Source organism: Mchenga conophoros, linkage group LG12 (assembly GCF_057382185.1).
Source record: "Mchenga conophoros isolate Kocher_MC1m ecotype Shallow Benthic linkage group LG12, M_conophoros_male_GT1.1, whole genome shotgun sequence".
Classification (NCBI taxonomy): Eukaryota; Metazoa; Chordata; class Actinopteri; order Cichliformes; family Cichlidae; genus Mchenga; species Mchenga conophoros.
In genome coordinates this window covers 11,413,400-11,438,657 of record NC_140537.1, presented here as the reverse complement: position 1 = coordinate 11,438,657, position 25,258 = coordinate 11,413,400, and the positions used below count along the sequence as shown (strand labels likewise).

The 25,258-nt window shown below is 39.5% G+C and overlaps 1 protein-coding gene across 1 annotated transcript in view; it reads left to right on the top strand.

The window, feature by feature from the left end:
• LOC146562171 (voltage-dependent N-type calcium channel subunit alpha-1B-like) overlaps window positions 1-25,258 on the top strand; it is a 349,202-nt gene that overhangs the window by 182,100 nt on the left and 141,844 nt on the right. Inside the window, exons 22-25 of the mRNA XM_085293681.1 lie at window positions 4,749-4,869; window positions 5,164-5,293; window positions 5,579-5,638; window positions 6,178-6,284. Of these exons, the coding sequence (XP_085149807.1) occupies window positions 4,749-4,869; window positions 5,164-5,293; window positions 5,579-5,638; window positions 6,178-6,284 (418 nt within the window). The remainder of the gene's footprint in view (window positions 1-4,748; window positions 4,870-5,163; window positions 5,294-5,578; window positions 5,639-6,177; window positions 6,285-25,258) is intronic.

Below are 25,258 nucleotides of genomic sequence, written 5' to 3'. Positions count from 1 at the left end.
AGTTGGCCTCTAGTGTTGTACGCCACATCCCCATTGAGTTCCAGATGAAGGCTCTTAGGGTCCCATTGATCTTGTACAATTCTAGGCATTCCAGTATCCAGCTGTGGGGCATTGAGTCATAGGCCTTCTTGTAATCAATCCAGGCAGTGCACAGGTTGGTCAGTCTGGTCTTGCAGTCTCGGCTGATTGTTCTGTCTACCAGTAGCTGGTGTTTTGCACCTCTGGTATTCTTGCCAATTCCTTTCTGTGTCCCGCTCATGTATTGACCCATGTGCCTGTTCATCTTAGCCGATATGATGCCTGACAGGAGCTTCCATGTAGTACTGAGGCAGGTTATTGGTCGGTAGTTGGAGGGGACCGGTCCCTTCTTGGGGTCCTTGGGGATCAGGACCGTCCGGCCTTCAGTTAGCCATTCCGGGTGTCTTTCGTTAACTAGCAGCTGGTTCATTTGTGCTGCCAGACGCTCGTGGAGTGCAGTCAGCTTCTTCAGCCAGTAGGCGTGAACCATGTCGGGCCCTGGTGCTGTCCAACTCTTCATACTGGAGACCCTTTCTTGGATATCTGCCACTGTGATGGTTACTGGACCCTGAGAAAAATCAGTCTTGAGATATTTCTTGGCCCAGTCTTGACGTTTCAGCTTGTGTGTCTTGTTCAGTGGTGGTCGTCTTTCAGCCTTTCTTAACTTGGCCATGTCTCTGAGTATTGCACACCTTGTGCTTTTGGGCACTCCAGTGATGTTGCAGCTCTGAAATATGGCCAAACTGGTGGCAAGTGGCATCTTGGCAGCTGCACGCTTGACTTTTCTCAGTTCATGGGCAGTTATTTTGCGCCTTGGTTTTTCCACACGCTTCTTGCGAACCTGTTGACTATTTTGAATGAAACGCTTGATTGTTCGATGATCACGCTTCAGAAACTTTGCAATTTTGAGACTGCTGCATCCCTCTGCAAGATATCTCACTATTTTTGACTTTTCTGAGCCTGTCAAGTCCTTCTTTTGACCCATTTTGCCAAAGGGAAGGACGTTGCCTAATAATTATGCACACCTGATATAGGGTGCTGATGTCATTAGACCACACCCCTTCTCATTACAGAGATGCACATCACCTAATATGCTTTATTGGTAGTAGGCTTTCGAGCCTATACACCTTGGAGTAAGACAACATGCATGAAGAGGATGATGTGGACAAAATACTCATTTGCCTAATAATTCTGCACTCCCTGTATAACTAAGGGAGGGTTTAGGGTAATCTAATAACTACAAGCTTTTTCAAAAAGTAAAGTTTTAAGCCTAATCATCAAAGTAGAAAGAGTTTCTGTCACCCGAAGCCAAACTAGGAGCTGGTTCCAGAGAAGAGGGGCCTAAAAACTGAAGGCTTTGCCTTCCATTCTATCTTTAAATAACCTAAAAACCACATATAAGGCAGCAGGCCAAGAGTGGAGTGCTCTATGATTGATTTGACGCTATACAGGGCTCTAGAATGCGACCAATTTGGTCGGAAATACAACCTAATTTCTCAATGGTTCGACAAAAAAAAATCCTACGTTGTTGGAGCATTACGGCTACTGTAGTCAGGAGCGTCGCAGATTAATACGTACTGTGCTTCAACATAATATTACTATATTCTGTTTATTGTGCACCCCAAAAATGGCACCTGTTAAGAGACATGCTTACAAAGCGGATTTCAAACTCTTATCAGTCACTAAGTAGAACATGAGAATAAAGCAGCTGCGAGAGAATTCAACATTCATGAATCAATGGTATAGAAGTGGAGGAAGCAAGAAGAATGAGTTGACTAAAGTTCATAATCCGGTGTGTCTTATGGTCCAAAAAATACGGTAATTTATCTTCCTTGTAGAAATGTGCTCCAAATAAAGAACGTTGTGTTGACAAGACTGTTAGTTAATCATTTACAAATTAATATTGTCAGTAAGGACAGCAATTTTTAAAAAAAATGAACATCTAAAGTTGCGTTGTTAAGTGATGTGGTTGAAAAATTTAGGTGCACCTAATTTTTGCGCTGGTGCACCTAAGACAGAAAGATAAAATTGCACAGCAGCAGTGTGTGTATATGCTTTCTAATGATACTCCCTAAGGGAAGCATGCATAATGTAAACCATATTGGTCCTGGCATGGAACCCTGAGTAACTCCAGAAATAAACTTAATGCTTGAAGAGGACTATATATTTAAATGAAAAATTCTGAGCCTGTTACATGTGACTGACACCACCGCAGCCTTTAATTTCTATGGTATGCTCTAATTTCTGTAACAAAATATTGTGGTCAACAGTATCGAATTCTGCACTGAGCAGTGGGACAAGCACAGAGACGTGCCACTGCCAGAGGCCATGAGAAGATCATTTATAACCCCTACTAATGCTTTTTTGTACTGTGATGAATTCTGAAACCTGAGTGAAACTCTTCAAATAAACAATTTCTCTAAAGATGATCAGTTATCCGTTTTACAACTACTTAAAGATTTTTTGAGATTAAAAGGAAGGTTGGAAATTGGCCCCTAGCTGGATAAAGTGATGGCCTTTTAAGTAATGGTTGAGTTACTCCCAGCTTAAAGGCCTTTGGTACGTAGCCCATTAATAGATATAGGTTGATCATATTTAAAATTAAGATATATGTCGCAATGGCATGACATCTTTGAGTTGTAGGAAGCAATTACTGAAGATCAGCTGGAGAAAGACAGATAGAAATCAGATAGAATCAGATATGAACTCTGAGTGTGGACCAGGCGGACAATAGATAGACAACAACTAAAAACAGATTTTCGAGTTTTCCAGTCAGGATGCACGAGGCTAAGTGTCAGGCTTTAAAAATTAATTAAAACTCTGATGTATGGTTAAGGTGGAGTAGTGGAGATTGCTGTCACTCCCTCACCCCAGCCTGTGCTATCAGTTAGTATTAGTCAGGCATGTTAATTCATTTAAACTAACATAATCATCCTGCTGTAACCCAGTTTATGTAAAGCAGAGTAAATCAATATGTTGATGAATTATTAATTAATTTACTAACATGGACTTAGAAGAGAGATATCTGATGTTAATCCACAACAGTTTTTTTTTCATTGCAGTTTTGAATAGTATATTGTTACTTTTTTGTGATTTTTTTTTAAATGTTTAAATCATTTATTTTTTGCTGATGTTTGGTTTGTTTTTGGTGGCCTGTGAGCAGATAGTGTCTATGGGGATGGAGTTGATAACATGGTTTGTTAAATGTGGTAACAAGAGGAGAGAAGCTGCAGAGAGGTGTGTGTAACTCTGCAACTCTGCTTCCGGGTCCCAACTCTGTACAGTCTTTTTTTTTTTTTGTTATGTGATATTTGTTATTTTTTGTTTTTTTGTTTTGTTGTTGTTGTTTTTTTGGGGGGGAGGGCAGGCTGCTACATCCAAAGTGAAATGGATGTAATCGTTCCTAAGACCAGTTTTTCCAGAGAAACTTTTCCAGTCATCAATAAAGCTCAAATTGGTTTTAGACAGTCAGCAATTTTGGGAGAACATGCCAAATATCTCACACATGGTCCAGTTTGGGTGGGGACCAGAAAAAACTGCAGAGTCCGGTAGGGCTGGGCCATACCGTTCACGGTAATACCGGGCAACAATGTCATAATGTCAGGCAACAATAAGAAAATGAAATATCGTGATAGAATATGGGTAAAACCCGCATGCGCAGTGCCTTTGTTTTCATACGCAAATGGCAGAAAAAGCGTGCCGGCAACAGAGAATGAGAAGGGCGAAAGCGGATCGGTGAATGAAACGGATGAAACAGAATTGGTTCTATGTTGCAACTTCAGTGGTGTCGCACTGTTTTAGCTTTCGTCCGTCAGATACACAACAAAGCACTATTTTTGGTAGCGCATGCTAGCGGGCCGTCGTTATTACCATGTTTTTTGGAAAATATGGCACACTTAAAATCAATCCTTTGAGTTTTCCGAAAATCGACAGTGCCCCTTATAATCCCATGTGCCTTATGTATGAATTCTGGTTGTGTTTACTGAATTCGAAACGATTATTTGTGGTACACGGTGCTGGAAAATGTTTTAATACGACTTTGCTAAGCTACGAACGGAGTGATACGCACTGTGCTTCAACATAATATTACCGTATTGTGTGTGTATAACCTCTTTTTAAATATATATATGGTTATGCTGAGGATATGTCGGCCAATTTCCACTGGAAATGCCTTTTGGTTAAACTGTCAGCAAGGATTTTGCATTTGCACTGTTAAATTTTTATATAACTTTAATGCACATAAAAAACAGCTGCTTTTTTAATTGATTTTTTTTTTTTTTGCACGCATAAAGTTGTGGAGTTGTAAAGTATTTTGCCTAGTGTCAGTTATATCGTCACTTATATCGTTAATTATATTGTTATCGCAAATTTTCAAATGTATATCGTGATAAATATTTTTGGTAATATCGCCCTGCTCTAGAGTCCGGCATTGTTGTAGCAAAGTTGCACACTGATTCAATGTTAATTTTACTTGCCTGCAATTGACATTCTTGCCAACATGAATTATATATTTTTGCAGAATTTACATTTGTCGTTAGCCAGCATTTTCAGGGTTCCTTCAGTGCCGTGGAAGATAATTCCCTCGCTCGTGTTGGTGCTGAAAGACATTGTATTCATTTTTCAATGCTGCTCTGAGAAACACATTATATGACAGAAATAGTGATCTTGATGATGATGATATTCAGTGCCACTAATGAGCATTATCACGGTCTGATGATCTTTCTTTGCAGTGAACAGTATTGATTGTGAAACAGTGCCCATAAATGAGAAGACCCTGGAGGATCTAGGCCCAAGTGGGCCTAAACCCATCCTGCCTTACAGTTCAATGTTCATCTTTGGACAGACCAATCCGTGAGTTCTGAGCTCTGCTTCCTCCCTCCATATGGTTATAAGGTGCTACCACACTGAGCCATCACAACATCCTGTGAATGTTAGCCAGTGTAGCTCTTGGGTGGTATTTTATTTCATATCTGTAAAAAAGAACATATTGCATGTCTTACTAAAAGCCAATCTCATGGTACAGATGAGTGCTGACAGGCACCAGTTGTATATAGCATTTTAACACTGCTGGAGTGTGGGAAGGGACAAGAACAGTGAAGCAACAGCAAGTACTTACTTCTTTTTTCTTGGCCTCTTTTTCCTCAGGGTGAGGCGGTTGTGTCACTATATTGTGACTCTGCGTTATTTTGAGATGTCCATCCTGGTTGTCATTGCGATGAGCAGTATTGCTCTGGCAGCAGAGGACCCTGTCTGGACTAATGCACCCCGCAACAATGTGAGACACAGAGTACACAGTAATAAAACTACATACAATACCCACTGTACTCATACAGAACTGAGAGAAGTATATTTTCTTATCTTTTCTTCTGCCTGAGTCAGGTTTTTTATATACATTTATATATATTTTTTGTCTGTGTGTGGCGCCTAAAAATGGGGCCATACATCTATGATAGATTATTATATACTGGATTATTACGCAAGTAGAACTATTTCAGAATAGTATCTACAGTTTCTTTTCTACTTTGTTGTCTTTGTCAGTAATAATCGAGTCTTTTTACAGGTGCTCAAATATCTGGACTATGCCTTTACTGGTGTTTTCACTTTTGAAATGGTGATTAAGGTAAACACTAATACCATTTGAAATTCACTATTGTTCACTGTATTTAGTATGTGTTTTCATTATATTTTATCAGAAGCAAACTGGTGAGTCATTTCAGTTTTTACTTGCAGAAACCAAATAAGTAATACTATAATACGATACTGAGGCAGGAATGTACCTCACTGTGACCAGTGCAGTTCACTCAGTATATCTGCTGTGTTATGGTTCTTATATGTATAATCCACAGTATTTAAATCTGACAGTGTTCTGTCAGTGAGGAATTTAACACCATATTTAATCGCATTTCAATATTCATTTAAATCTGCAGTTCATGACTTTTGTCTTACTCTTCTGCCAGCGAGAGTGATTACACTGCTGTCTCTAACATTTTTTTGTTATTTTTTTATTTTTTGTCATACACTATTACCATTGTAATAGTGGATACTCATTATCAGCAAAAGTATAAACAGAAGAAAGTCCTTATAACAGTTGATTTTAATAGGTAATTTTAAGTTAAACAAAATAAGCAAAAGAACATAAATTACCTGTTCTTGGTTTAGATGGTAGACCTGGGGCTATTGCTTCATCCTGGATCCTACTTCAGAGACCTGTGGAACATCCTGGACTTCATAGTGGTCAGTGGGGCACTGGTGGCATTTGCTTTTTCGTAAGTTCCACAGCTTCTGTCTTTCTGTGATAAAATGAGACATTTACAGATATTGTTAATCCTGAATCTGGTGTGTTATGTGCAATATACATCAAATACCACACTACACTGAGAGATGACATATAATTTAAATGATAGTGCGTACCTTTGGTTAGCCAAATATACAGTCATAGCTACAGTCAAGTTTTGATAGTGGCAAAAACTGTGTTTTATATACTGTACTGGTTCAGTTTTCATTTAATTATTTTTACATGTTTCTAAGTGAAGAACAATCATTTACATTTCATGTTTTGCTTGTTTACCTGTTTTTTTAAAGATTCTCTTAGGTATGGATCCAAAATGTTAGTTTGATGCTCTCTCAGCCACTTAGTTATCACTAAGTACAGATTCACATAATTTCAGCAAATTGTTTCTTATTCACTGGAAGTGGCTGGACAATCGAAAAGCTCACAAACTGATCAACTCTGAGCACTGATAAGGCAGGATTGAGTCACCTTTATTCAGGTTTTGGTCCAGAAGCTGATATTGAGCATGCCACAGCAAACTGGAGAAATTATAAAGAAGAGGTGTCATAACTATAAGTACTGTCTCTTTGCATGAATTTGATTGTTTGTTTGTTTTTTGCCAAGGAACTCTTTGAAGCTTATGAAATGATTGCGATTATTTTTCACTATATCATTGAAACAAATGGCAAAATGTATGAAACACAAAATTTGTTCCTGTGCCAAAACGTTTGCCTTGACCACAAACACTATACACATACACTAACCTTACAAAAGCAGATGACCTCTTTATGTATGTGTGAGAGGTGTGTATGAGAGTGTGTGTGTGTGTGTGTGTTATGATATTGTACAATGTGCTAATTTACATAATCCTCTCCCTGTTTCTGTCCTGTTATCGTTTTGAAGGAGCTTCATGGGGTAATGCCTCCTCTACCTCTCTCATCTTGCCTGTTTGTGTCATTATCAGTGTGTATGTATGTGAGAAAGAAAACATACATGGCTTACACTGCAAAAACAAGTAATTTCCTCACATACTCGGTCTTACTTCTTGACATCTAGGTCACAAAGTATAAAGAAATTAAAGTTAAAATTAAAGTCAAATAATCTAAATTTGTCTTTTTTAATACACCAACAAATATCTACCCTGTTTACTATATGGAAATGTATTTGGCCACAATTCTATGAGGGAAACCGGACAAACACAATTTTCAAACTGTATAGAAATTTAAGCCAATACATTTTTCAGCATCCTTTTGTGAGTAAGATTAAATTAACTGCTAACAAAAATATTTTTCTGTTAAAATTGCCCACTTGTTTTGAATCATGCCAGAAGCTAGGGCAAATCCATTTTACACAGAACACAGTTATATTAAAAAGATTGTAAAATAGTGATTGTTGAAGGAAACAATCAGCAATGTCAGAATGACAAATTACCACCCTTATCTGTTTTGTTTTATTTTCTTTTGTTTGTTTGTTTTTGTTTAAGCAGTAAGCAGTATATGTAGTGAAATTGCTTGTGAGAATGTATCTTTTTGGCAGTGTGTAATGTTTTGTTTGGGACACACGCATCTGGTCCACCAGCTATTCATGCGTCATGCAGATTGAGAACCTGGTTCCAGCAGTGTATCGTGTTGCTTGGCATCAGGTCCTTGCTCTATAGCCATTTGTGCTATTTGGGGACATGGCACGATAGTGCTCATATCTCGTATCTTCCCTGAGCCTTTGAGAGGTGTTTTTATCAGCACTGTGTTTTGCCACAGCTTTGGTTAGACTGGAATGATCACATTAATTTCATATTAATTGTTCAGCAGAGACTTGTTAACATTACAAGAAAACTGGTGCCAGTGGGCACGAGTAGTCGTCAGAGAATATTGAGCTCGTAGCATGCGGATTAGAGTGTGCATGCTAGTACCATGTGACTGTATGCGTGCTCGTAAATAGAGGTGTTAAATGACATTCCTGTGACTGTAGTGTCACATGATTTCCATCTACACCGAAATGATAGGCAGTACTTTGCAAAGGTCTTGAGCCTGCCTTATTTCTTCATATTTTAAACGTAGATAAAAATTGGTGCAATGTCTTATATTAAATCATGTGGACATATACATTGAAATACAGTATATAAGTACACAGTGGGATGCAAAGGTTTGGGCAACCTTGTTAATAGTCATTATTTCCCTGTATAAATCGTTGGTTGTTACAATAAAAAATGTCAGTTAAATATATCATATAGGAGACACACAGTGATATTTGAGGAGTGAGATAAAGTTTATTAGATTTACAGAAAGTGTGCGATAATTGTTTAAACAAAATCAGGCAGGTGCATAAATTTGGGCACTGTTGTCATTTTATTGATTCCAAAACCTTTAGAACTATTTATTGGAACTCAAATTGGCTTGGTAAGCTCAGTGACCCCTGACCTACATACACAGGTGAATCCAATAATGAGAAAGAGTATTTAAGGGGGTCAATTGTAAGTTTCCCTCCTCTTTTAATGTTCTCTGAAGAGTACACGCACACACACGCACACATCCTCCAACCACACACACCCATATTTTGCTCCATTGCGGTTTCTTTCACACCTCAAACATTTAGTAAACAATTAAGCAAATACAAGTAATCTGCGATAAATTGCAGGTAGTAAGAAAATAAACTACTAACTCTTTTACGCTACATCCGCACCTACACGAGTATTTTTGAAAACGCAGCTGTTTCGTCCACACGTAAACGACGTTGGGAATCACCGAAAACGGAGATTGAAGATGAATTGCAGAATGGCAGATAGAGACAAAATACTGTTAATCTTACTGTCTGCAGGTTTTACACGCTTACATACACACGCAGTTACTGTCCCTCCATTTACAAAGGCAGAGGCGTCACGGTGTGATTATTTTACGTGTAGTTGTTTTTTTTTCTCCTGTGTAATAATATTCAACATTGCTATCAATGCATTTTTCAAAAGATGCCTCTCTGTGCAAAATAGGTTTAAAAACATAAACAGCTGTGGGATACTGTTTGTCCGTGATTTGAACCGAGGGAACAAATCGTGGCAGGATCTGCCTGATATTATTTGTATCCCACTGTAACTTTACTGTATAAAGTATAGTATAGTATGTATATCTCCAAAATGTCAGGAGTAGTTAGTCAATACAAGAAGTGTTTGTGAACTAAAAATCAAGAATGTGAGATACTGTTTGACCGTGATTTAAACAGCCCAGCGCTGCTCCCGACGAAGGGAAAACCAATTCTGCAGGGGAGACCTACCTCGGCACTTGTGCAGGTGAAACCAAAGGGAAGATATGCTTCACCATATTTTCTAGTCTTTGGCTTAGAATGAAGTTGGTTTGGAAACATATTCAGCTATGCTTCATCTCCTGCTTTGCGTTTCTGTAGGCGCCCCGTGCTCGCAGTGTCCAAGCGTTTTGTTTTTTTCCCCCCCTTGTCATCCCGCGCCCTCCCCCTGCCATGGCTCTGCGCGCCCCCTAGGGGGCGGGCGCCACACTTTGGGAAGGTCTGGTTTAGGGGAAGGATACAGAAAGCTTTCTCAGAGCTTTAAGCTGTCTGTTTCCACAGTTAGGAACATATTGAGAAAATGGAAGACCAAAGGCTCAGTTCAAGTTAAGGCTCGAAGTGGCAGACCAAGAAAAATCTCAGATAGACAGAAGCGACGAATGGTGAGAACAGTCAGAGTTAACCCACAGATCAGCACCAAAGGCCTACAACATCATCTTGCAGGAGATGGGGTCACCGTGCATTGTTCAACCATTCGGCGCACTTTACACAAGGAGTTGCTGTATGCGAGAGTGGTGCAGAGGAAGCCTTTTCTCCACCCACAGCACAAACAGAGCCGCTTGAGGTATGCTAAACCAGCTTCATTCTGGCATAAGGTGCTGTGGACTGATGAAACTAAAATTGAGTTATTTGGGCATAACAAGGGGCGTTATGCATGGAGGAAAAAGAACACAGCATTCCAAAATAAAAACCACCTGCTACCTACAGTAAAATATGGTGGTGTGGCCAGTGCAGGGACTGGGAATCTTGTCAAAGTTGAGGGACACATGGATTCCACTCAGTATCAGCAGATTCTGGAGATCAATGTCCAGAAATCGGTGACAAAGCTGAAGCTGTGCCGGGGCTGGATCTTTCAATAAGACAACAACCTGAAACACTGCTCAAAATCCACTAAGGCATTCATGCAGAGGAACAAGTACAACGTTCTGGAATGGCCATCTCAGTCCCCAGACCTGAATATTTTTGAAAATCTGTGGTGTGAGTTAAAGAGAGCTGTCCATGCTCAGAAGCCATCAAACCTGAATGAACTAGAGATGTTTTGTAAAGAGGAATGGTCCAAAACACCTTCAACCACAATCCAGACTCTCATTGGAACCTACAGGAAGCGTTTAAAGGCTGTAATTTCTGCAAAAGGCAGATCTACTAAATATTGATTTTATTTTATTTTATTTTTTTTGTGGTGCCCAAATTTATGCACCTGCCTGATTTTGTTTAAACAATTATTGCACACTTTCTGTAAATCCAATAAACTTCATTTTACTTCTCAAATAACACTGTGTGTGTCTCCTATATGATATATTTAACTGACATTTTTTATTGTAACAACCAAAGATTTATACCGGCAAGTAATGACTATTAACAAACTTTTGCATCCCACTTATCAGTATACTTATAAATATATAAATACGGTGTATAAGGCAAAAATGATGTTTGTACAAAAAGCCAATATTTTTGTATTAACATCTTTATTTATTGTCAAGAGGCACTTAACCATCTTAGGCAAGCTTTCTTTTAATTTCTCTGTAGTTTTCAGGAATAGTTCTACAGGCTTCCTAAAGGACATTTTAAAAAAAACCCTCCTCTTTGGATTTTGACTGCCTTTTGTTCCATTCTCTGTTCAGATGATCCCATGTTGCTTAAATAATGTTCAGATCAAGGCTAAGCTGTAGCTGATAATCCATTTAGTGTTTTTCTGTCAGGTATACTTTTACTGCGCTGGCAGTGTGGTTTGGATCATTATCATAATGAAAACTCTGGCTGAAATGCAGACTCAACTCACAACAGAGCCTCCAACATGTTTTACAGTTGGCTATAGACATGTGAATTCATCATTCCATAGGACATTCAGTCTAGTTCTTGTGTAATTTAGCATTTCCTTCCTTAGGAGTATTTGGTGAACTGTAAATGGATGAACTGAATGGCCAGCTGTATCTCTCAGGTCCTGTGTCCAGGTTGTTGCCAATGCTCTTTGGGAATCACCCTGTTGGTGAAAATATATAATAATATTTAGATAATATAATATTTATTTTTGCCTAACTGTGTCATTGTTGGTGTTTTTTTTCTGAAAATTGGAGAAAATGCAGCTAACTTTCCAAGAAAACAAAAAACTTTAAAAAAGACCTTCAGAAAATCTGGAAAACTATTGCTGAAGACCATTTTAAAAACATTACAAGAAAATCTGGATCCATGGAAGCAAAACATAAAGAAGTGAGGTGTGGTTCAAGACTTTTGCACAACAGTGTACATTATGTTCCTTGACAGACATCTGTCTAAATCATCATCATTGTGGATGATTTGTTCCAGACCTGTGCTCAGAAAGTAATACTAGTTAAATTAATGTTTAATGTTTTCAGTGACTAATGAGCATCACTGGCTTCAGTAGAAAATAAATTAAACTTTATGAAACTAGCTGTGGAAACAGCTACTTATTCTATTCTTTTCTGGGGGGGGGGGGGGGGGGGGTAAAATATGAAGTAAAAATAATAGAAACAGTGAAATAGACGGGATAGGAGGACAGATAAGAAAAAACTTACACAAACTTGAGAAGAGAAGAGACCTCTCCCAGAATAGGTAATAGACAACCAAGATGGAGAGGACATATAAGCTTTACCTTCTATCACAGTGAATTTAATTACTTTCGATAGCTCATAAACTGAAAGATAATTGAAAATCTGTTTTTTAATTAATTTTTACTATTTTTTACTTTTATAACTGGCTCATGTACTGCGTAGATGTGGATGCTACTACTAAGTTTATACTATATTAGATATATTTACTGGATTTGTGGAGAAAGAGAACTGAGATAATACCAGCTGATATCAACAAAAAATGCTAAATGTAGGTTTTTTAGATGAATATCAGCCAGTCCAAATTCAAAAGCTCTTTATTATGTAATGTGAAAGGATTCAGTAATTATAAAGTAAGCTCAGCATACAAATAAAATCACGTATAACCTAATCTGACTAGTTTCTCACACATGAGACTTACCTATACCTAGTTACCTATAGCTCTACACTGCAATACAAGAGCAATATTGTTTCCAATTTTGCAGATCACTACGACAGCTTTAAAAGAAATATTGTATCACGTTTGTTTACAAGCCTTTTGAATGATTTAAAGAAAAACACACTGCATAATTTTATGCTTGAAATACTTTAAAGTCAAATTGAGTCTATTTTATCAACATAAAGGAGCTAATGTGTGTTAATTTAATTAGTTTAATTAGATAATTACCAACAAGTAAAAAGCTCTCCATTTGATCAAATGCTGTTAATGCAGAAAGCCACCGTTTTAAGACAAGCAGGATGAATTTTAATTCCAGTTTTCTTATTTTATGGTCATATTTTCTTTTTTTTCTTGCATTTTATTTCATGTTTGATCCATTTACAGAATATCAAATACTTGATATCTCTGTAGATGTGATTCTAAATTGTCTTTATGAATTGAGTTCCTTTTGTTTCTGCAGCAGGTTTAGTCAAATCAAAACAAGTAATTTGCGGATGGTTTTTGCTCAGTCTTTGCCGTATTGTCGCTATCTTATACCAAGCCTTGTTTGACTGTCAGCTGTCATTCTCTCATCATGCATGAATCTTGAACTGCCTACCATTCATTTGATCAAGTGCTTGTCGCATGGACAACAAACCTGAATCCAAGGCCAAATCTTTGAATCTGTGACTTGACCTTCTTGAACTACTCAGACTGCATCATTAAACATGATGAAGCAAACTGCAATACTGGTTTGTAATGTTGGATTCAGATGCAAGTGATAACCCAGTTTTTAGGACTCATGTAACATTTCTTTAATTAGTTTTATTCTAAATGCCGTTATTATTATATAGACAATTTCCTAAAAGGCCATTGTTTTTCTTATTTGATCTCTTCATTTGATATTTTGGTTGAGACTCAGTAGTTGTTGTGTGTATATTACAGACAAGGACATAGCAGCTGCCTGTTTTAATACGACAGTTACTATTTGTGTATTACTTCAGTGAAAGGCTACCTCTAGAAATAGCACTTAGAACGCAATCATACCTACGATTTCACTCTTGTTTTCACTATGTGCTGTCAATGAAATAGTTTATCAACTGCTACCAAACAAAAAAATCTATTGTTACATTTTTTTTTCTTTCTTTCTTTCTGAAACTATGCTGTTGTCAGTTGATGCAAACATATGCCTTATTTTGTTTATGTATGTGAAGCATCCATAAATGTTTTGTACCCTGTTTTACCACTGTTCTCCCCCAAGTAGATTGCAACAAGGTGTGACCAGGTGGGGAACCCCCCATGCAACCCCAATCCACTTGCATCCTACTCCACCCCATTTTACCTTATACCTCATCCTAATACACCCTTTTAACCACCATTCTTTTTATGCTTAGATCAGCTTCATGTATAAATTATTAAACTCATGCTTCAGTGAAACAAATGTCTTTTTAAACATAACAGTAATGTGTCTGAGTGCCATCAACTAAAACCTGCCTGTACTTACCAAAACCCTTAACTACATTTCAATTAGCTGTACAGACATTTTTCATTGTTGTATTTTCTTGTATTTCAATCCCATAACATCAATTAAGTCCCAAATAACCCAACTAAGGTGCCTATAGATTGGAAATAATTTGTTTATCGCACATTGCTTTGAAGCTGATGGCTTGTTGTTTGCATACATTCCAGGCTCCAGGTGCTTAGTTATCCTGTGGAAGATATTACTACCTGGTCATATGTCAAACATTTATTTTTCACTCTTACTGGTTGACTCACCTGGAAGTTGAGAAACATTTATCTTGGGTCCCACACACTTCGCATTGCCAGCAGTTATTTCATCCATAGTCACTTGAAGTTGTAGATTTTCCTTTACTTTCCTGGTTGCCACGTCACTGTGAATCACTTCCAGTGTGTATGCAGTTGTAGGGATAACGTAATTTTATTTAAAAAAAAATCATGAATATAGAAAACATAGTTTAAGGCTCACGTGTTGATTTTTTTTCCCCATTTCAACCTGGGAACAAAATAGAAAACCTGTGAATGGTTTAGTTGTAAATGAATTGATAATGTTCTCACATTTGAATTTCATTTGGATAAAACTGTCAGTAGCGGATTCAAAGAAGCTAATTCAAAATGGACTTCTGCGCAGAGAAGGAATAGAAACAGTATGAAAATTTCAATTAAATTTTATTTACATAGCATGAAATCACAACTACAATTGCCTAAAGGCACTTTATATTGTAAGGCAAAGACCCTACAATGATAAAAAGAACATAGAGAAAATCCCAACAATCATATGACCCGGTATGAGCAAGTGCTTTGGCAACAGTAGAAAGGAAAACCTCCCTTTTAACATGAAGAAACCTCCGGCAAGGCCAGGCTTAGGGAGGGACAGCCATCTGCCATGACCAATTGGGGGTGAGGGGAGGAAAACAGGACAAAGACACGCTGTGGTACAGAGCCAGAGATTAATAATAACTAATAATTAAATTGAGAACAGAGAATTGTATAAACACATAGTATAAGTGAAAAGGGTGACATTCAATGCATCATGGGAAAACACAAATAAGCCCACAGTCTGACAGCGAAGTTCTCTAATGAGGTGATATGGCACTAGAAGGTCACTTATAAGACCTGATTATTTAAGACTTTGTATGTGAAGAGCAGGATTTTAAATTCAGTTGCTGGATTTAACAGGGAGCCAATGAAGAAGCCAGTATGGGAGAAATACTCTTTCTCTTTCTAGTCCCTGTCAGTACTAGTCCCTGTCAGCCCAAAGCTGATAAACGCATAGACTGTTTTTTCAGCATCAGATGAGTATTTTGCTAAATGACCGTGACATATCTCCATGAAATGAAAGAATGCTACACATGTGTTTTGCCTTAGTGTCACCTCAAGTTGAATGCTTGCATAGATGCAGTTATCCCTTAGTTGATTCTTTGCCAGCTCCACTGCTAATACAGTAACTGCTAACATGAGTTAGCACGAGCTAACTCCTACATGCTCATATATATGTATATGGGAAAGCAGGTGGTAGAGAGCAGAAATAAGCACAGAGTGGGGATAAGTGACAAAACATGACTGATGATATTCAGTGAGTTACACAAGTGTAGCAATTGTAGGGGGTACTGGGAATTCTGTAACAGCAACTGTATGCAGGTTACAGCAGCTCAAATGCCCAGTTTGAGATTTGACAATGAGATATGTAGAAGAAAATCAGTTAATTAATGAGCTGGGTAGTAGCAGTTTTAAACAGTGTGATCAGCTGATGTGCTGTGGTTAATTGACTGCTTTAATGTGCTTCACATTGGTCAGCTGACTTGGGTTAATGCATGCCTGGCAGACATTAACACAATGTTGTGTACACTGTTGGCTCTTTTAATAAGTCTATTTATTTTATTTTAGTTTATCGTAAGCCCGTGCATGCAGACCAGTACCTTTGACTCCCACCACACTCTGGAACACAAACATAGAGGAAATGTTTTCTGATGGTGTTGCAGAATCTTGATTACTCAAAGCCAGAAAGGAAAGAAAAGGAACACACATATGTAAAGAAAGCTCTTAAAAAATGCGGTTATCCCAACTGGGCTATCATCAGATCAATAACGATGCACAGTAACAATGGTCAGACATCAACATTGTCATCCTTTATGTCGCAGGTTTATCAGAGAAACTCAGGGAGAATCTTCTCCAAGCACGACATCCCAGTGCATGTCAAACCCAGCCACTACAAAAACTGGTTCATCCCAAGGACACAACTCCCAAACACAAACTAAACAACATAATAATAATAATAATAATAATAATAATAATACATTTTATTTAAATAGCGCCTTTCAAAGCACCCAAGGACACTGTACAACAGATAAAAACTGGAAATATACACAATGATAAGAATAGAAGATAAAAGTTAAAACATACAGAAATTTAAGAATAGGCAATTTTAAACAAATGAGTTTTAAGGGTGGACTTAAAAAGAGAGAATGAGCTAATATTTCTGAGGTCCGGGGGTAGGGAATTCCAAAGTCGAGGGGCAGAGCAACTAAAGGCCCTCCCTCCCATTGTGATCAGACGAGCAGAGGGAACAGAGAGAGAAAGAGAAGATGAAGATCTGAGGCAGCGGGATGGGAGCTTCATCTGTAATAAGTCAGAGAGGTACGGTGGAGAGAGAGAGTGAATAGCCTTGAACGTATACAGAATTATTTTAAAATGGATGCGAAATTTGACCGGGAGCCAGTGAAGTTGCTTCAGGATTGGGGAGATGTGGTGGGTAGAAGAAGTCCTAGTAATAATACGGGCAGCAGAGTTCTGGACACGTTGGAGCTTGTTGATAGATTTTTGTGTGAGGCCAAATAATAATGAGTTGCAGTAGTCAATTCTAGAGATAACAAGATTATGGATGAGAATGGCAGTGGCGTAAGGTGTGAGGAAGGGGCGGAGGCGATTAATGTTACGGAGTTGGAAATATGCTGCACGTGTAATATTATTGATATGCGAGTTAAAGGATAATGTGCTATCAAGAATGACACCCAAGCTTTTCACAGAAGGAGAGATAGGGACCAGTGAGTTATTGATGGTGAGAGAGAAATTGTTAATTCTGGATAGCAGTCGTTTGGTGCCAACCAGAAGAAGTTCCGATTTATTGCTGTTGAGTTTAAGAAAGTTGGAGGAGAACCAAGAATTGAGTTCAGCTAGACAGAGGATAAGGGAGGGTGGAGGAAGAGTAGAGTCAGGTTTGGTAGAGAGATAGAGCTGGGTGTCATCGGCGTAGCAGTGGAACTGAATATTATATTTACGAAAAATATATCCGAGTGGAAGAAGGTAGATGATGGAATTAAACCTCACAGGTGTGCCATAGTGCATGCTGTGCAGTGCAGCAGTGGCGGAGCGGGGGGGGTTGGCTTAAGCCCGGGTTGTTTTTTCAGAAGCCCGGGGTCTTTTGGAGTGTAATTTTTTCATAGTTAGATGCCTGGCTGACAACTGTATAAAACAAAAAACTACACACAATATTCGAAGCACATAGTGCACACTGTGGGAATTTACAACTGTGCGTAAATCCCCCCTAATATTGGTATGATCCGAGCTCAGGCACTAAGCGGGGCGGGGCAGCTGCAGCCTGCGAGTGCGCTGTTGGAGAAACAGAGCCAGACAGACAGAGGAGAAGTGAAGTTCGACCAGGTACCAAAGCAAATCATTCGTACTGTACAAATAATGTAAATATGACGGTGTATCATGAAAGATTGATATCAAACTGATCACTTGACCCATATTACATTACTTGCTCTTCAATTGAATTAACAAATAGCGAAATGAAAAGCCGAACAACAACAATGCTGTTTCTTTAGAGAGTCTTAGCTTACATGTGTGTCTATTTCATATTTTCAGTTGTTACCCTCCACGGCTAAATAAATCGGTTTCAGTAATGTACTGATACACAAGAATGGACGTAAGGGGCTTCTTTCAATGAGAAAAGAAAAAACAGAAGAACATTTTTTTACTGTACAACATCAATTTAGAGTAAACTTGTTTTGTTTTGGATAAATAAATATTGAAATATCTTTTGAATTAGTTAAATGTCAGAATAAAGAGAGACAGAGCTTTCTATTTTTTTATCACTTTCATCAAATTTAGGAGTACATGTAAACTAAGTTTATTGTTAATTAATAAGAAAACTCCAGACGATTCCATTCTGAGCTGAAGAAGCTTCTGAGAGGTTAGTAGAGTCCATGTGAGTAAATTGGCGGCACACCTGTGGATGCATATAAGGCAAAACACAGAGCCTGTTTCTTTGAAATGGGAAAATCAAGAAATGTCAACCAAAACACCAGGAAACGAATTGTGGAGCTCCATAAGTGTGGCTCAATTTTGAATACAATTTGGTGCCATTTGCAATTAAGAAATGCAGATAGTTTCTCTCTTTACTCTTAAAGTTAACAAATATGTTTTTTATATTTATTAATCTAAAAAAAATAAACATTTAGTCTGATTTGATGTTACAATTAAAAAAGTGTTTGTGTTTTCATCTGAAGAGTACGTAAATATCTGGTTTCAACTGTATATTTGATGATTGTCAGCACAAAGAGGGAGAGAGAGGAACAGAGAGGGATAGAGAGGAGAATGAGGACAGAACAGAGATGGAACAAGAGCAGGTGAGACACACGTTAGTCAAATGGTTGTTTACAAAAGAATCACCGTATCATAGGTACTCTTTTATCCCGTACCTAGTGTTTCTTTTTAGGTTTGTTATTTTTCAAGTTATATATTTATTAAGTTATGCAGGCTTGTTTGCACAACAAGGCTAAATAATTATATGAACTTTTCTGAATCTGTACTTTGGTAGAAATAAAAAAAATAAGTGTAGTGCAGGTCTATGATGATTTTTAGTGCTACTATCATCTAGTTTTGATTCTGGTTCTGTCTTGGTTAAGTCCTAAGCAGTCCTGATTTTGAACTGTTGCAGTCCTGTTTTAATTCCGGATCAGTTCTGGGTCCGGTTGAATTGGGGTTTAGTCCTTGTGTCTTGATACAGCCCTGATTATGTTCTGCCTTGCTGCTTAATTAAAAGCACCCCCCCCCCCCCCCCCCCCCAAAAAAAAAAAAAAAAAAAAATCCCACATGCATACTACCCTTTAGGGCTAAGCCCCGGGTGTTTCAAATGTCTGGCTCTGATTTGAGGAGTGTATAGTGGGCTTCCCTCTGTACTTATCCTACTAGAGCTTAGTAGAGCATTTGATACTGTTGAACATAATATTTTATTACAGCGATTGGAGTATGATGTAGGTATAATTTCTTATGGTCTTCTTCTGACAGTGGACTGAATTTATCTTTATCTATACATGAAGCTAGATAACACACCAATTACTGCAGGAAGCTCTTAAAGACAAAAAAAAACCTGGATGACTTATAATTTCCTGCTTCTAAATTCAGATAAAACAGGGGGTACTGTACTCAGCCCTAAAAATCTTAGAAACATGGTATCTAACCAGGTGCTTACTCTGTCTTGGCCAGTAACACTTTGAGGAATCTTGAAGTCATTTTGACATTGGTCTTTCAGTGAACAAATTAAACAAATGTGCTGGGCTGCTTTCTTGCATTTGTTCAATAGTTCTAAAATTAGGAACACCCTGTCTCAGAATGATACTGAAAAACTAGTTTATGCATTTATTACTTTTAGGATGGACTATTCTAATTTACAATCAGGTTGTTCGAAAATCATCCTGAAAGTTAATCCACTTAATCCAAAATCCTACAACAGAAGTACTGACAGGTACTAGAAAGAGAGAGTATATTTATTCCATATTAGCTGCTCTTCATTGGCTCTCTGTTAAACCTCTGAGTAGTTTATTTTACGTAATTTTATATATTTATACACACACACACACACACACACACACACACATATATATATATATACACTGAACAAAAATATAAACGCAACACTTTTGTTTTTGCTCCCATTCCCCATGGGATGGACTTAGAGACCTAAAATTCATTCCAGATACACAATATAACCATCCCTCCCAAACAGTGGTCACAAATCAGTCCAAATGTGTGGTAGTGGGCACATCTGCTATATTGAGATAATCCATCCCACCTCACAGGTGTGCCACATCAGGATGCTGATCTGACACCATGAGTAGTGCACAGGTGTACCTCAGACTGCCCACAACAAAAGGCCACCCTGGAAGTTTACAGTTTTTTGTTCTATTGGGGGTCTGGGGACCCAGAACCGGTCAGTATCTGGTGTGACCACCATTTGCCTCATGCAGTGCAACACATCGTCGCATGGAGTCTATCAGATTGTCAATTGTGGCCTGTGGAATGTTGGTCCACTCCACTTCAATGGCTGTGCGAGGTTGTTGGATATTCGTGGGAACTGGTACACGCTGTCGTATACGCCGGTCAAGCACATCCCGAACATGTTCAATGGGTGACATGTCCGGTGAGTATGCTGGGCATGCAAGAACTGGGACATTCTCAGCTGCCATCTGCCCTGAACAATGTGAACCATGATTCATCCGTGAAGCGCACACCTCTCCAACGTGCCAGACGCCATCGAATGTGAGCATTTGCCCACACAAGTCTGTTACGGCGACGAGCTGGAGTCAGGTCAAGACCCCGATGAGGACGACGGGCATGCAGTTGAGCGTCCCTGAGACGGTTTCTGACAGTTTGTGCAGAAATTGTTTGGTTGTGCAAACCAATTGTTCCAGCAGCTGTCTGGGTGGCTGGTCTCAGACGATCTTGGAGGTGAACCTGCTGGATGTGGAGGTCCTGGGCTGGTGTGGTTACACGAGGTCTGCGGTTGTGAGGCCGGTTGGATGTGCTGCCATATTCTCTGAAACGCCTGTGGAGACGGCTTATGGTTGAGAAATGAACATTCAATGCACGGGCGACAGATCTGGTTGACATTCCTGCTGTCAGCATGCCAATTGCACGCTCCCTCATTGCTTGTGGCATCTGTGGCATTTTGCTGTGAGACAAAACTGCACATTCCAGGGTGGCCTTTTGTTGTGGGCAGTCTGAGGTACACCTGTGCACTACTCATGATGTCAGATCAGCATCCTGATGTGGCACACCTGTGAGGTGGGATGGATTATCTCAATATAGCAGATGTGCCCACTACCACACATTTGGACTGATTTGTGACCACTGTTTGGGAGGGATGGTTATATTGTGTATCTGGAATGAATTTTAGGTCTCTAAGTCCATCCCATGGGGAATGGGAGCAGTAACAAAAGTGTTGCGTTTATATTTTTGTTGAGTGTATATAAAAAAACACCCAGCACGCCCCTGCGGGCGGTTTATCCTTCAAGCTCGGGTCCTCTACCAGAGGCCTGGGAGCTTGAGGGTCCTGCGCAGTATCTTAGCTGTTCCCAGGACTGCGCTCTTCTGGACAGAGATCTCCGATGTTATTCCCGGGATCTGCTGGAGCCACTCGCCTAGCTTGGGAGTCACCGCACCTAGTGCTCCGATTACCACGGGGACCACCGTTACCTTCACCCTCCACATCCTCTCGAGCTCTTCTCTGAGCCCTTGGTATTTCTCCAGCTTCTCGTGTTCCTTCTTCCTGATATTGCTGTCATTCGGAACCGCTACATCGATCACTACGGCCGTCTTCTTCTGTTTGTCTACCACCACTATGTCCGGTTGGTTAGCCACCACCATTTTGTCCGTCTGTATCTGGAAGTCCCACAGGATCTTAGCTCGGTCATTCTCCACCACCCTTGGGGGCATCTCCCATTTTGACCTCGGGACTTCCAGGTTATACTCAGCACAGATGTTCCTGTACACTATGCCGGCCACTTGGTTATGGCGTTCCATGTATGCCTTGCCTGCTAGCATCTTGCACCCTGCTGTTATGTGCTGGATTGTCTCTGGGGCATCTTTACACAGCCTGCACCTGGGGTCTTGCCTGGTGTGATAGACGCCAGCCTCTATGGATCTGTGCTGTCTTTCAGTCCAGCTTTGTCCAGCCACTGGTAGGATTTCTGGATATCAGCCACCTCCTCTATCTGCCGGTGGTACATACCGTGCAGGGGCCTGTCCTTCCATGATGGTTCCTCGTCTCCCTCCTCTTTCTTGGGTTTCTGCTGCCTGAGGTATTCACTGAGCACTCGGTCAGTTGGGGCCATCTTCCCAATGTATTCTTGGATGTTCCTTGTCTCATCCTGGACTGTGGTGCTGACACTCACCAGTCCCCGGCCCCCTTCCTTCCGCTTAGCGTACAGCCTCAGGGTGCTGGACTTGGGGTGAAACCCTCCATGCATGGTAAGGAGCTTTCTTGTCTTTACGTCAGTGGCTTCTATCTCCTCCTTTGGCCAGCCTATTACCCCAGCAGGGGACCTGATCACGGGCAGGGCGTACGTGTTGATGGCCCGGATCTTGTTCTTACCATTCAGCTGACTCCTCAGGACTTGCCTGACCCTCTGCAGGTACTTGGTGGTTGCAGCCTTTCTAGCGGCCTCTTCATGGTTCCCATTTGCCTGCGGGATCCCCAGGTACTTGTAACTGTCCTCTATGTCTGCAATGTTGCTTTCTGGTAGTTCAATCCCCTCAGTTCTGACTACCTTCCCTCTCTTTGTTACCATCCGACTACACTTCTCCAGTCCGAACGACATTCCAATGTCATTGCTGTATAGCCTGGTAGTGTGGATCAGTGAATCGATGTCTCGTTCACTCTTGGCATACAGCTTGATGTCATCCATGTACAGGAGGTGGCTGACAACTGCTCCGTTCCGTAGTCGGTATCCGTAGCCAGTCTTGTTAATGATCTCACTGAGGGGGTTCAGGCCTATGCAGAACAGCAGTGGGGACAGAGCATCTCCTTGGTAGATCCCGCACTTGATGGTGACTTGTGCTATGGGCTTGGAGTTGGCCTCTAGTGTTGTACGCCACATCCCCATTGAGTTCCTGATGAAGGCTCTTAGGGTCCTGTTGATCTTGTACAATTCTAGGCATTCCAGTATCCAGCTGTGGGGCATTGAGTCATAGGCCTTCTTGTAATCAATCCAGGCAGTGCACAGGTTGGTCAGTCTGGTCTTGCAGTCTCGGCTGACTGTTCTGTCTACCAGTAGCTGGTGTTTTGCGCCTCTGGTATTCATGGGGGTATTCATATATATATATATATATATATATATATATATATATATATATATATATGTATATATATATATATATATATATATGTGTATATGTGTATATATATATGTGTGTATATGTGTATATATATATGTGTGTATATATGTATATATATATGTATGTATATGTATATGTGTATATATGTATATGTATATATGTATATGTGTGTATATATATATGTATATGTATATATGTATATGTATATGTATATAAATATATATATAAATATATATATATATATATATATATATATAAATATGTATATATACATATTTGACATACTTATTCAGTAATGCGCATACATTCTTATATTTGTACATATATTTATTCTTATAATTCTCAGATTCCTATTCTTATATTTTGCTTTGTTCTTATGCTATTGTGTTTTGCACACCTCTGTTGCTTGTGAAGCTTGCACACAAGAATTATACTCGCATGTGCTGTACCAGTGTACGAGCACATGTGATGTGACAATAAAAGTGATTTGAATAAATTTAAAATTCTTCTTGTCATATGCAACGTCTTGAAAAATTCAATTCAATTTCATATCAGTTTTATTTATATAGTTCTAAATCACAACAACATTTGCCTCAAGGCCCCATCTCATCTTTAAGACGTCATAGTACCATATCATGAAATTTTGATTTTAATTGTGGTTTCTAAGGTGTTTAAAAATAGAATAGTAGGCAGTCTTCAGCTTTCAGGCCCCTCTTCTTTAGAGTAAATGGTAAATGGTCTGTATTTGTATAGCGCTTTACTTGGTCCTAAGGACCCCAAAGCGCTTTACACTATACACAATCATCCACCCTTTCATACACTGGTGATGGCAAGTTACAGTGTAGCCACAGCCGCCCTGGGGCGCTCTGGACACTGGCGCCACCCTCTGGTAAATGGACTGGTTCTTATATAACGCTTTTCTACTCATCTGAGCACTCAAAGCGCTTTACACAACGTGTGCATTCACCCATTCACAAGCACATTTTTCTAATAGCTAACATTCACACACATTCATACTCCGATGGATGCATCGGAGAGCAATTTGGGGTTAGTATCTTGCCCAAGGATATTTGGCATGCAGACTAATCGAACCACCAACCTTCCGATCAGTAGATGACCTGCTCTACCACCTGAGCTACAGCCACCCCACCACCAGTAGGCAACAGGCGAAGTGTCTTGCCCAAGGACACAACAACCGAGACTGCCGGAGCCGGGCTCGAACCGACAACCTTCCGATTTCAAGACGAACACCTAACTCTTGAGCCACGATCGCCCCACTAGAGCTAGTCCCCAGTTTTGATTTGGGAGACAGACGATCTCTCTATCTTTAAGATTAAGCTTATGATGATGATGTACTGGCTGCATCTTTTTCACCTGTTTTTACTCTGTGTGTTTTCACACTTTGCATCAAATTTTGCATACACTTTTTGTCCTGTCTCTCTTGGCTGACCTTCCCTGAGCCTAGTTCTGCTGGAGGTTTCTTCCAGTTAATAGGGAGATTTTGCTTTCCAAGTGCTTGGTCATAGTGGGTTGTCTGATTGTTTGAGTATTCTCTCTATTTTTGTAGGGGTCTTTACCTTAAAATATAAAGAGCTGTTATGATTTAGTGCTATATAAATGACATTGAAGTAGCTAGTATTCAGCAGTCATTTTGCCTGTAGTCACTTAAAGTTGTCAAATGGCATTCACTTTTTATGGTCTCTGGTGACCACGTGACTTCCAGTGTGGTTGAAGCTTTTAAGATATGTCATGTTACTTTGCCAGGACAGTGGCTCTTTGTTTCTTCGATTAGACGCTCACCAACTTTCTTGGAATGTGTCCTGACTGCAGCACTGCATTTACAAGCATGGCACTGATATTCATCTTGTCATCAAGCACTGAATGTTCTCTGACTCTTGCAGTGAAAAAAAAATTATCCAGTGGTCTGTTAGAAGTCATACCTTCATGTATAAGCCCATGTCTCAGTATATAAGAATCAAAACTGTTCAGTTTCTTTTTTTATATATTAAAGGGTTAATATTGATTATTAAATTATGGAGTTTAAAGTTTTTTAAAAAC